The sequence below is a fragment of the Heterodontus francisci genome, chromosome 28 (genome assembly GCF_036365525.1).
Source record: "Heterodontus francisci isolate sHetFra1 chromosome 28, sHetFra1.hap1, whole genome shotgun sequence".
In the NCBI taxonomy this organism is placed as follows: Eukaryota; Metazoa; Chordata; class Chondrichthyes; order Heterodontiformes; family Heterodontidae; genus Heterodontus; species Heterodontus francisci.
The window spans coordinates 3602070-3615388 of record NC_090398.1 but is presented as its reverse complement, the minus strand read 5'-3'; the positions used below and the strand labels follow the sequence as shown (position 1 = coordinate 3615388).

The window sequence follows — 13319 nt, the reverse complement described above, 5'->3', positions numbered from 1 at the left end:
GTGTGGTGCCCGGAATCATCTAGTTGAGACAGCGGCACATGTCGAGGTCCATGACAGAATCTTATCCAGCAGGAAAGTTCAGAGTGCAAAACCGTAAGACGTGGTTACAACGAGGAAAGTGTTTGTTCCGAACCCCTCCGACACCATCTCTTTGTGGGAAGTGGAGGGAGATTTCCCAAATCCCATCTCTTTGTGGGAAGTGGAGGGAGATTTCCCAAATCCCATCTCTTTGTGGGAAGTGGAGGGAGATTTCCCAAATCCCATCTCTTTGCTCTGTCACCCTCAATTAGAATCACTCCTCTCCCAATATGCATTGAAGCAGAGGTAAGACTGGTTAGTAAAGCTTATGGGATCTTGATACAGGGGGAGGTGCCAGAGGATTGGGATCTTGGGCTTCATGAACAGAGACATTGAGGCCAAAAGCAGGCAAGTCATGCTGAACCTTTATAAAGCTCTGGTTGGGACACGACTGGAGTATTGTGTCCAGTTCTGGTCACCACACTTCAGGAAGGATGTGAGGGTCCTTGAGAGGGTGCGGAGGAGATTTACACAGAATGGTTCAGGGATTGGGGGTTTGAGTTACGAGGTTAGGTTGGAAAAGCTGGGGTTGTTCTCCTTAGAGCAAAGGAGATTGAGGGGTGATTTAATAGAGATGTACAAGATACTGACAGGTTTAGAGAAGTTAAACAAGGAAAAACTGTTCCCATTAACTGATGGTACAAGGACTGGGAGACACAGATTGAAGATTTTGGGTAAGAGATGCGGTGGGGGGTGGGGGGAAGGGATGTGAGGGAGAACTTTTTTACACAGTGGGTGGTAATGATCTGGAACTCGCTGCCCACGAGGGAGGTGGAAGTGAAGACGATCAATGATTTCTAAAGGAAACTGGATGGGTAATTGAGGGAAATTAACTTGCAGGGATCGAGCGGGGGAGTGGGACTGAGTGGATTGCTCTGCGGAGAGCCAGCATGGACTTGATGGGGCGAATGGCCTCGTTCAGTGCTGCAAATGGCTCTATGTCCCACATCTTCCAAGACTGGCCGTGGGAAACTCTGACAGTGCGGCACTCCCTCAGTACTGACCCTCCGACAGTACAGCACTCCCTCAGTACTGACCAGAGAGAGAAAGTGTGAGAGACGGAGGGCAGGCGAGTAAAAGGGGGAAGGGGTGGGAGAGAGGAAATGCAGGAGGGCGAGAGGGTGATGCGTGCGAGGGAGGGAATGTGAGCAAGAGGGAGAGATGGGATGTGAGAGTATATACGGAGAGAGAGAGAAATGGAGAGAGAAATAAAAGGCGAATGTCTGTGTGGGGATGCAGGAGAGTGACAGAGGAAGCGAGGGAGAGAGGCAGAAGATTGAGAGAGAGGAAGTGAATTAATGGGGGAGACGGAGTGAGGGAGGGCGAGGTAAAGAGGCTGGGGGCGGGTGGCCAGGGAGACGTGATTGCTGGAGAGCATTTAATTCAGGAACCAGCTGGCAGGCAGCCCCCCACAGCCGAATATCTTCATTGCGTGCAGTGAACTCTCTGGCTCCTGTGAAAGTTGACAACTCACACTGCGAGGTGAAACTTCAATCGAGGGACCTGTGGAGCAGGATAGTTCAAAACCCAGTCTAGGTCTGACTCTCCGGCACTGTTGCACAAGCCGTGGAGCATTCACCAACACGGCCCACCACATCATCCCCAGTTAAGGCTCCATCCACCGTCTACACACCACCCCGAACCCCTCCTCTCTCCCTCCAGAATCCCATGCAAATGAAAGGAACAGCGGAGACAAGTGAATTGAGACACCATTCATTTTATTCAGCAATGAGACACTGAGGCACAGATCAAAAGGGGAGAATCTTATCGAACAGCCTCATGTCTTCTTTGACATTGACCAGACTGGGCTTCTCATCAGTATGGGGAAGAGGTTCAATAATACTGATGTGGATGTACTCATCACCAAGACCAACAACAATCTGCAGAGAAAAGATCATAGTCTGTTTGACAGGGAAACATATTGCAGGATTCACTCCAACAGCACCCTCAGTACTAACCCTCCGACAGTGCAGCACTCCCTCAGTACCAACCCTCCAACAGTGCAGCACTCCCTCAGTACTGACCAACAGTGCAGCACTCCCTCAGTACTGACCAACAGTGCAGCACTCCCTCAGTACTAACCCTCCGACAGTGCAGCACTCCCTCAGTACTGACCCTCCGACAGTGCAGCACTCCCTCAGTACTGACCCTCCGACAGTGCAGCACTCCCTCAGTACTAACGCTCCGACAGTGCAGCACTCCCTCAGTACTGACCCTCCGACAGTGCAGCACTCCCTCAGTACTGACCAACAGTGCAGCACTCCCTCAGTACCAACCCTCCAACAGTGCAGCACTCCCTCAGTACTGACCAACAGTGCAGCACTCCCTCAGTACTGACCAACAGTGCAGCACTCCCTCAGTACCAACCCTCCGACAGTGCAGCACTCCCTCAGTACTGACCAACAGTGCAGCACTCCCTCAGTACCAACCCTCCGACAGTGCAGCACTCCCTCAGTACTGACCAACAGTGCAGCACTCCCTCAGTACTAACCCTCCGACAGTGCAGCACTCCCTCAGTACTAACCCTCCGACAGTGCAGCACTCCCTCAGTACTAACCCTCCGACAGTGCAGCACTCCCTCAGTACCAACCCTCCGACAGTGCAGCACTCCCTCAGTACTAACCCTCCGACAGTACAGCACTCCCTCAGTACTAACCCTCCGACAGTGCAGCACTCCCTCAGTACTAACCCTCAGACAGTGCAGCACTCCCTCAGTACTAACCCTCCGACAGTGCAGCACTCCCTCAGTACCAACCCTCCAACAGTGCAGCACTCCCTCAGTACTAACCCTCCGACAGTGCAGCACTCCCTCAGTACTAACCCTCCAACAGTGCAGCACTCCCTCAGTACTAACCCTCCGACAGTGCAGCACTCCCTCAGTACTAACCCTCCGACAGTGCAGCACTCCCTCAGTACCAACCCTCCAACAGTGCAGCACTCCCTCAGTACCAACCCTCCGACAGTGCAGCACTCCCTCAGTACTAACCCTCCGACAGTGCAGCACTCCCTCAGTACTAACCCTCCGACTGTGCAGCACTCCCTCAGTACCAACCCTCCGACAGTGCAGCACTCCCTCAGTACTGACCAACAGTGCAGCACTCCCTCAGTACCAACCCTCCGACAGTGCAGCACACCCTCAGTACCAACCCTCCGACAGTGCAGCACTCCCTCAGTACCAACCCTCCGACAGTGCAGCACTCCCTCAGTACCAACCCCCCGACAGTGCAGCACTCCCTCAGTAGTGACCCTCCAACAGTGCAGTACTCCCTCAGGACTGACCCTCTGACAGTGCCACACCCATCCCTATCCCTGTAACCTCCTCCAGCCCCTACCCCCCTCCCCCGTCTCTGTAACCTCCTCCAGCCCCTACACCCCTCCCTATCTCTGCAACCTCCTCCAGTCCCGACAGCCCTCCCTATCTATGTAACCTCCTCCAGACCCGACACCCCTCCCAATCTCTGTAACCTCCTCCAGACCCTACACCCCTCCCAATCTCTGTAACCTACAACAGACCCGACACCCCTCCCAATCTCTGTAACCTCCTCCAGCCCCACACCCCTCCCTATCTCTGTAACCTCCTCCAGAACCTACACCCCTCCCTATCTCTGTAACCTCCTCCAGTCCCTACAGCCCTCCCTATCTCTGTAACCTCCTCCAGACCCTACACCCCTCCCTATCTCTGTAACCTCCTCCAGTCCCTACACCCCTCCCTATCTCTGTAACCTCCTCCAGTCCCTACACCCCTCCCTATGTCTGTAACCTCCTCCAGTCCCTACACCCCTCCCTATCTCTGTACCTCCTCCAGACCCTACACCCCTCCCTATCTCTGTAACCTCCTCCAGCCCCTATGCCCCTCCCTATCTCTGTAACCTCCTCCAGACCCTACACCCCTCCCTATCTCTGTAACCTCCTCCAGTTCCTACACCCCTCCCTATCTCTGTAACCTCCTCCAGAACCTACACCCCTCCCTATCTCTGTAACCTCCTCCAGTCCCTACAGCCCTCCCTATCTCTGGAGCCTCCTCCAGACGCTACACCCCTCCCAATCTCTGTACCCTACTCCAGACCCTACACCCCTCCCTATCTCTGTAACCTCCTCCAGCTCCTACACCCCTCCCTATCTCTGTAACCTCCTCCAGAACCTACACCCCTCCCTATCTCTGTAACCTCCTCCAGTCCCTACAGCCCTCCCTATCTCTGGAGCCTCCTCCAGACCCGACACGCCTCCCTATCTCTGTAACCTGCTCCAGACGCTACACCCCTCCCAATCTCTGTACCCTACTCCAGACCCTACACCCCTCCCTATCTCTGTAACCTCCTCCAGCTCCTACACCCCTCCCTATCTCTGTAACCTCCTCCAGAACCTACACCCGTCCCTATCTCTGGAACCTCCTCCAGTCCGTACAGCCGTCCCTATCTCTGTAACCTCCTCCAGACCCTACACCCCTCCCGATCTCTGTAAACTCCTCCAGACCCTGCACCCCTCACTCTCGCTGTAACCACCTCCAGCTGCTACACCCCTCCCTATCTCTGTAACCTCCTCCAGTCCCTACACCCCTCCCTATCTCTGTAACCTCCTCCAGCCCCGACACCCCTCCCTATCTCTGTAACCTCCTCCAGTCCCTACACCCCTCCCTATCTCTGTAACCTGCTCCAGACGCTACACTCCTCCCAATCTCTGTACCCTACTCCAGACCCTACACCCCTCCCTATCTCTGTAACCTCCTGCAGCTCCTACACCCCTCCCTATCTCTGTAACCTCCTCCAGAACCTACACCCGTCCCTATCTCTGGAACCTCCTCCAGTCCGTACAGCCGTCCCTATCTCTGTAACCTCCTCCAGACCCTACACCCCTCCCTATCTCTGTAACCTCCTGCAGTCCCTACACCCCTCCCTATCTCTGTAACCTCCTCCAGCCCCGACACCCCTCCCTATCTCTGTAACCTCCTCCAGCCCCTATGCCCCTCCCTATCTCTGTAACCTCCTCCAGCCCCTATACCCCTCCCTATCTCTGTAACCTCCTCCAGACCCTATACCCCTCCCTATCTCTGTAACCTCCTCCAGCTCCTACACCCCTCCCTATCTCTGTAACCTCCTCCATAACCTACACCCCTCCCTATCTCTGTCACCTCCTCCAGTTCGTACAGTCCTCCCTATCTCTGTAACCTCCTCCAGACCCTACACCCCTCCCTATCTCTGTAACCGCCTCCAGACCCTGCACCCCTCACTCTGGCTGTAACCACCTCCAGCTCCTACACCACTCCCTATCTCTGTAACCTCCTCCAGCCCCTACACACCTCCCTATCTCTGTAACCTCCTCCAGCCCCTATACCCCTCCCTATCTCTGTAACCTCCTCCAGACCCGACACCCCTCCCTATCTCTGTAACCTCCTCCAGTCCCTACACCCCTCCCTATCTCTGTAACCTCCTCCAGCCCCGACACCCCTCCCTATCTCTGTAACCTCCTCCAGTCCCTACACCCCTCCCTATCTCTGTAACCTCCTCCAGCCCCGACACCCCTCCCTATCTCTGTAACCTCCTCCAGCTCCTACACCCCTCCCTATCTCTGTAACCTCCTCCAGCCCCTACACCCCTCCCTATCTCTGTAACCTCCTCCAGCCCCTATACCCCTCCCTATCTCTGTAACCTCCTCCAGACCCTACACCCCTCCCTATCTCTGTAACCTCCTGCAGTCCCTACACCCCTCCCTATCTCTGTAACCTCCTCCAGCCCCGACACCCCTCCCTATCTCTGTAACCTCCTCCAGCCCCTTTGCCCCTCCCTATCTCTGTAACCTCCTCCAGCTCCTACACCCCTCCCTATCTCTGTAACCTCCTCCAGTCCGTACAGTCCTCCCTATGTCTGTAACCTCCTCCAGACCCTACACCCCTCCCTATCTCTGTAACCTCCTCCAGACCCTACACCCCTCCCTATCTCTGTAACATCCTCCAGTCCCCACACCCCTCCCTATCTCTGTAACCTCCTCCAGCCCCTACACCCCTCCCTATCTCTGTAACCTCCTCCAGACCCTCTACCCCTCCCTATCTCTGTAACCTCCTCCAGACCCTACACCCCTCCCTATCTCTGTAACCTCCTCCAGCTCCTACACCCCTCCCTATCTCTGTAACCTCCTCCAGCTCCTACACCCCTCCCTATCTCTGTAACCTCCTCCAGACCCTACACCCCTCACTCTGGCTGTAACCACCTCCAGCTCCTACACACCACCCTATCTCTGTAACCTCCACCAGCCCCTCTACCCCTCCCTATCTATGTAACCTCCTCCAGACCCTACACCCCTCCCTATCTCTGTAACCTCCTCCAGTTCCTACACCCCTCCCTATCTCTGTAACCTCCTCCAGCCCCGACACCCCTCCCTATCTCTGTAACCTCCTCCAGTCCCTACACCGCACCCTATCTCTGTAACCTCCTCCAGCCCCGACACCCCTCCCTATCTCTGTAACCTCCTCCAGCCCCTATACCCCTCCCTATCTCTGTAACCTCCTCCAGCCCCTGCACCCCTCCCTATCTCTGTAACCTCCTCCAGCCCCTATACCCCTCCCTATCTCTGTAACCTCCTCCAGACCCTACACCCCTCCCTATCTCTGTAACCTCCTCCAGTCCCTACACCCCTCCCTATCTCTGTAACCTCCTCCAGCCCCGACACCCCTCCCTATCTCTGTAACCTCCTCCAGCCCCTATACCCCTCCCTATCTCTGTAACCTCCTCCAGCCCCGACACCCCTCCCTATATCTGTAACCTCCTCCAGACCCTACACTCCTCCCTATCTCTGTAACCTCTTCCAGCCCCTACACCCCTCCTTATCTCTGTAACCTCCTCCGGACCCTACACCCCTCCCTATCTCTGTAACATCCTCCAGTCCCCACACCCCTCCCTATCTCTGTAACCTCCTCCAGCCCCTACACCCCTCCTTATCTCTGTAACCTCCTCCGGACCCTACACCCCTCCCTATCTCTGTAACATCCTCCAGTCCCCACACCCCTCCCTATCTCTGTAACCTCCTCCAGACCCTACACCCCTCCCTATCTCTGTCACCTCCTCCAGTCCCTACACCCCTCCCTATCTCTGTAACCTCCTCCAGCCCCGACACCCCTCCCTATCTCTGTAACCTCCTCCAGTCCCTACACCCCTCCCTATCTCTGTAACCTCCTCCAGCCCCTACACCCCTCCCTATCTCTGTAACCTCCTCCAGTCCCTACACCCCTCCCTATCTCTGTAACCTCCTCCAGTCCCTACACCCCTCCCTATCTCTGTAACCTCCTCCAGTCCCTACACCACTCCCTATCTCTGTAACCTCCTCCAGCCCCGACACCCCTCCCTATCTCTGTAACCTCCTCCAGCCCCTACACCCCTCCCTATCTCTGTAACCTCCTCCAGCCCCTATACCCCTCCCTATCTCTGTAACCTCCTCCAGACCCTACACACCTCCCTATCTCTGTAACCTCCTCCAGTCCCTACACCCCTCACTATCTCTGTAACCTCCTCCAGCCCCTACACCCATCCCTATCTCTGTAACCTCCTCCAGTCCCTACACCCCTCACTATCTCTGTAACCTCCTCCAGCCCCTACACCCCTCCCTATCTCTGTAACCTCCTGCAGTCCCTACACCCCTCCCTATCTCTGTAACCTCCTCCAGCCCCGACACCCCTCCCTATCTCTGTAACCTCCTCCAGCCCCTATGCCCCTCCCTATCTCTGTAACCTCCTCCAGCCCCTATACCCCTCCCTATCTCTGTAACCTCCTCCAGACCCTACACCCCTCCCTATCTCTGTAACCTCCTCCAGCTCCTACACCCCTCCCTATCTCTGTAACCTCCTCCATAACCTACACCCCTCCCTATCTCTGTAACCACCTCCAGTCCGTACAGTCCTCCCTATCTCTGTAACCTCCTCCAGACCCGACACCCCTCCCTATCTCTGTAACCTCCTCCAGTCCCTACACCCCTCCCTATCTCTGTAACTTCCTCCAGCCCCTACACCCCTCCCTATCTCTGAAACCTCCTCCAGACCCTACACCCCTCCCTATCTCTGTAACCTCCTCCAGACCCTACACCCCTCCCTATCTCTGTAACCTCCTCCAGCCCCTACACCCCTCCCTATCTCTGTAACCTCCTCCAGCCCCGACACCCCTCCCTATCTCTGTCACCTCCTCCAGACCCAACACCCCTCCCTATCCCTGTAACCTCCTCGAATTCTCCATCAACACAAAACTCCAAATTATGTTCCAACTCTGACCTTAACAAAGTATTTGGTGCCAGCGACCACTTGCGAGCGATGGCTGATGGCGTGATAGGTTTTCAAGTCTTTCCCCAGCCTTTGTTCAACGGCCTGCTTCAACTGCACAGGAACAGAATTGAATAATAGTTTTTTAGAATTTCTGAGGGAGTGCTGCACTGTCGGAGGGTCAGTACTGAGTGAGTGCTGCACTGTCAGAGGTCTGTACTGAAGGAGTGCCGCACAGTCGGGGGGTCAGTCCTGAGGGAGTGCTGCACAGTCGGAGGGTCAGTACTGAGGGAGTGCCGCACAGTCGGAGGGTCAGTACTGAGGGAGTGTCGCACAGTCGGGGGCTCAGTACTGAGGGAGTGCCGCACAGTTGGAGGGTCAGTACTGAGGGAGTGTCGCACAGTCGGGGGGTCAGTACTGAGGGAGTGCCGCACAGTCGGGGGGTCAGTACTGAGGGAGCGCTGCACGGTCGGAGGGTCAGTACTGAGGGAGTGCCGCACAGTCGGGGGGTCAGTACTGAGGGAGTGCTGCACAGTCGGGGGGTCAGTACTGAGGGAGCGCTGCACTGTCGGAGGGTCAGTACTGAGGGAGTGCTGCACTGTCGGAGGGTCAGTACTGAGGGAGTGCTGCACTGTCGGATGGTCAGTACTGAGGGACTGCTGCACTGTCGGAGGGTCAGTACTGAGGGAGTGCTGCACTGTCGGAGTGTCAGTACCGAGGGAGTGCTGCACTGTCGGAGGGTCAGTACTGAGCGAGTGCTGCATTGTCGGAGGGTCAGTACCGAGGGAGCGCTGCACTGTCGGAGGGTCAGTACTGAGGGAGTGCTGCCCTGATGGAGGGTTAGCACTGAGGGAGTGCTGCAGTGTCGGAGGGTCAGTTCTGAGGGAGTGCTTCACTGTCGGAGGGTCAGTACTGAGGGAGTGCTGCGTTGTCGGAGGGTCAGTACCGAGGGAGCGCTGCACAGTCGGGGGATCAATACTGAGGGAGTGCTGCACAGTCGGGGGGTCAGTACTGAGGGAGTGCTGCACAGTCGGGGGGTCAGTACTGAGGGAGTGCTGCACAGTCGGGGGGTCAGTACTGAGGGAGTGCCGCACTGTCGGAGGGTCAGTACTGAGGGAGTGCTGCACTGTCGGAGGGTCAGTACTGAGGGAGTGCTGCCCTGATGGAGGGTTAGCACTGAGGGAGTGCTGCACTGCCGGAGGGTCAGTACTGACGGAGTGCTGCACTGTCGGAGGGTCAGAACCGAGGGAGCGCTGCACTGTCGGAGGGTCAGTACTGAGGGAGTGCTGCACAGTCGGGGGGTCAGTACTGAGGGAGTGCTTCACTGTCGGAGGGTCAGTACTGAGGAAGTGCTGCACTGTCGGAGGGTCAGTACTGATGGAGTGCTGCACTGTCGGAGGGTCAGTACTGAGGGAGTGCTGCTCTGATGCAGGGTTAGCACTGATGGAGTGCTGCACTGTCGGAGGGTCAGTACTGAGGGAGTGCTGCACTGTCGGAGGGTTAGCACTGGTGGAGTGCTGCACTGTCGTCGGGTCAGTACTGAGGGAGTGCTGCACTGTCGGAGGGTCAGTACTGAGGGAGTGCTGCACTGTCGGAGGGTCAGTACTGAGGGAGTGCTGCACTGTCGGAGGGTCAGTACTGAGGGAGTGCTGCACTGTCGGAGGGTCAGTACCGAGGGAGTGCTGCACTGTCGGAGGGTCAGTACTGAGCGAGTGCTGCATTGTCGGAGGGTCAGTACCGAGGGAGCGCTGCACTGTCGGAGGGTCAGTACTGAGGGAGTGCTGCCCTGATGGAGGGTTAGCACTGAGGGAGTGCTGCACTGTCGGAGGGTCAGTACTGAGGGAGTGCTTCACTGTCGGAGGGTCAGTACTGAGGGAGTGCTGCGTTGTCGGAGGGTCAGTACCGAGGGAGCGCTGCACAGTCGGGGGATCAATACTGAGGGAGTGCTGCACTGTCGGAGGGTCAGTACTGAGGGAGTGCTGCCCTGATGGAGGGTTAGCACTGAGGGAGTGCTGCACTGCCGGAGGGTCAGTACTGACGGAGTGCTGCACTGTCGGAGGGTCAGTACTGAGGGAGTGCTGCACTGTCGGAGGGTCAGTACCGAGGGAGTGCTGCACTGTCGGAGGGTCAGTACTGAGCGAGTGCTGCATTGTCGGAGGGTCAGTACCGAGGGAGCGCTGCACTGTCGGAGGGTCAGTACTGAGGGAGTGCTGCCCTGATGGAGGGTTAGCACTGAGGGAGTGCTGCACTGTCGGAGGGTCAGTACTGAGGGAGTGCTTCACTGTCGGAGGGTCAGTACTGAGGGAGTGCTGCGTTGTCGGAGGGTCAGTACCGAGGGAGCGCTGCACAGTCGGGGGATCAATACTGAGGGAGTGCTGCACTGTCGGAGGGTCAGTACTGAGGGAGTGCTGCCCTGATGGAGGGTTAGCACTGAGGGAGTGCTGCACTGCCGGAGGGTCAGTACTGACGGAGTGCTGCACTGTCGGAGGGTCAGTACTGAGGGAGTGCTGCACTGTCGGAGGGTCAGTACCGAGGGAGTGCTGCACTGTCGGAGGGTCAGTACTGAGCGAGTGCTGCATTGTCGGAGGGTCAGTACCGAGGGAGCGCTGCACTGTCGGAGGGTCAGTACTGAGGGAGTGCTGCCCTGATGGAGGGTTAGCACTGAGGGAGTGCTGCACTGTCGGAGGGTCAGTACTGAGGGAGTGCTTCACTGTCGGAGGGTCAGTACTGAGGGAGTGCTGCGTTGTCGGAGGGTCAGTACCGAGGGTGCGCTGCACAGTCGGGGGATCAATACTGAGGGAGTGCTGCACAGTCGGGGGGTCAGTACTGAGGGAGTGCTGCACTGTCGTCGGGTCAGTACTGAGGGAGTGCTGCACTGTCGGAGGGTCAGTACAGAGGGAGTGCTGCACTGTTGGAGGGTCAGTACAGAGGGAGTGCTGCACTGTTGGAGGGTCAGTAATGAGGGAGTGCTGCACTGTCGGAGGGTTAGTACTGAGGGAGTGCTGCACTGTCGGAGGGTCAGTACAGAGGGAGTGCTGCACTGTCGGAGGGTCAGTACAGAGGGAGTGCTGCACTGTTGGAGGGTCAGTACTGAGGGAGTGCTGCACTGTCGGAGGGTCAGTACTGAGGGAGTGCTGCACTGTCGGAGGGTCATACTGAAGGACTGCTGCACTTTCGGAGGGTCAGTACTGAGGGAGTGCTGCACTGTCGGAGGGTCAGTACTGAGGGAGTGCTGCACTGTCGGAGGGTCAGTACTGAGGGAGTGCTGCACTGTTGGAAGTGCTGCTTTTCAGGATGAGATGTTAAACCGAGGAGCTGTCTGCCCTCTCCAGTGGGTGTGAAATATCCCACTGGAACTATTGGAAGAAGTGCTGGGGGGTTGGACTGTGGTGGGAGAGTTCCCTCCAGTGTCCAGGAGCCGAGATTGAACTCTCGACCCACATTACAGGGATAGAAATTCTGCTCCACGACATGTCTGTGGGATCTTGCTGTGCGTAATTAGGTGCTGCACTCGCTACATTAGAGCTGGGGTGCGGGGTAGTACCTGGTGTGCCCCGGCACTGCTTTTGGGATGTTCTGAGGTGGTAAAGGGAAGTTTTTCCCAATGTTCTGCCCTGGGAGCTGTGTGAAATGAAAATATTCTGGAAAATCTCTGATACTCACCTCCTGTACAATTTTCTGAAGTTCCTCACTGACTGCTTCTTCTTCACCGAAGCCTCCGACTTTAAGTTGCTGCTGTCCTGCCATTTTCTCTCTCTGTCTTTGACACTATGACTCTTGCTTTCTCTCTCTCTCTCTCGAACTCTCTCCGTCTCTCTCTCTCTCTGTCTGCAGTTCTGCTTTTTTATACTTTTCCTCCTCCCCACTTGTCCCTCCCTTCACCACTGATTCTATTCAACAGGGAGATCTCCCACACACTCTCAGTTCCTCCCTCTCTCCCTGGCCTTGTGCCCAATGCACTGAGGTGGTTGGTTACTGCTTCCTCCTATTCGTGGCTCTCTCTCTCCCTCCTTCATCTCTCTCTCTATCCTTCCCTCTCTCACACCCGGTCCCCTCCCTCTCTCCACTTCCCACTTCTCCATCTCTGTCTATTAACCTCTCTCTCCCTCTCTCGTTCCCCCTCTCCCACCCTATATCTCTCTCCCCTGCCCTCTCTCTGCCTCGCTCTCCCTCCCCCTCTTTCTCTTTCTCTTCTGTCCTCCCCCGTCTCCCTCCATCCCTCCTTTCCCACCTCTCCTCCCACTCTCTCTCCTTCTCTGTCACTCTCCCTCTCCCTCCCTCCCTCCTTTCCCCCTCTCTCTCCATTTCTCCTTCTCTCCCTCTCTTTTGCTCCCTCCCTCTCTCTCTCTTTCTCTGTCCCACCCCTCTCCCTCTCTCTCCTTCTGCTCTGACCTCTCTCTCTCAACCTCTCCTTCTGTCTCTCCTCTCTCTCCCTTTCTCTCTCCCTCTGTCTCTCCTACCCCTCTCCCTTCCTTCTCTTTCTCTCTCCCTCCCCACTCTTTCCCCCTCTCCCTTTCTCTGCCCCTCTGTCTCTTTCTCTCTCCTTCCCACTCCCTCCCCCTCTCTCTCACTCCCCGAGTCTCTCTCCCCCTTTCCGTCTCTCTCTCTCTTCCTCCCTCTCTCTTACTCTTTCTCCCCCTCCCTCCGCTCTTTAGCACACCCTAAGGAAGAATGTGGATCTGTTGAAACATATTTTAGATCAGCAGTTCCTTCTTTTTTTGTCAATCTCGTGAGTTTTAACTGTAAAAACCGCAGAGAATGTATCAGCGCAGGGAGGAGGCCCTTCTGCCAGTTGATACTGAACCAGTGTTTTATAAATGTTCACAATAACTTCCTTCTTTTTGTATCTATGTCTCTATTTATAAAGCTCAGGATTCTGTATGCTTTATTAACTACTTTCTCAACCTGTCCTGACACCTTCAATGATTTGTGTACATTTACCCCCAGGTCCCTCTGCTCCTGCACCCTCTTTACAATTGTCCCCATTAAGTTATATTGTCTC

The 13319-nt window shown here is 56.2% G+C and overlaps 1 protein-coding gene across 1 annotated transcript; it reads right to left on the bottom strand.

The window, feature by feature from the left end:
- Nucleotides 1-1775: 1775 nt before the first annotated feature.
- Nucleotides 1776-12219, bottom strand: LOC137345271 (leukocyte cysteine proteinase inhibitor 1-like). Its single transcript, XM_068008748.1, has 3 exons — nucleotides 11981-12219; nucleotides 8330-8431; nucleotides 1776-1958 (listed from the first exon to the last, which is right to left on the bottom strand). The coding sequence occupies exons 1-3, from the start codon at nucleotides 12062-12064 to the stop codon at nucleotides 1827-1829; spliced, it is 318 nt and encodes a 105-aa protein (XP_067864849.1). The 5' UTR covers nucleotides 12065-12219; the 3' UTR covers nucleotides 1776-1826.
- Between the last annotated feature and the right edge of the window lie 1100 nt (nucleotides 12220-13319).

Excerpts from the sequence above, each read along its gene's own strand:
- LOC137345271 (XM_068008748.1), bottom strand. The coding sequence starts at position 12,064 with ATGGCAGGACAGCAGCAACTTAAAGTCGGAGGCTTCGGTGAAGAAGAA. Across the intron at positions 8,432-11,980 it reads TTCAGAAAATTGTACAGGAG|TTGAAGCAGGCCGTTGAACA; the intron begins GTGAGTATCAGA and ends GTTCCTGTGCAG. Across the intron at positions 1,959-8,329 it reads GCACCAAATACTTTGTTAAG|ATTGTTGTTGGTCTTGGTGA; the intron begins GTCAGAGTTGGA and ends TTTTCTCTGCAG.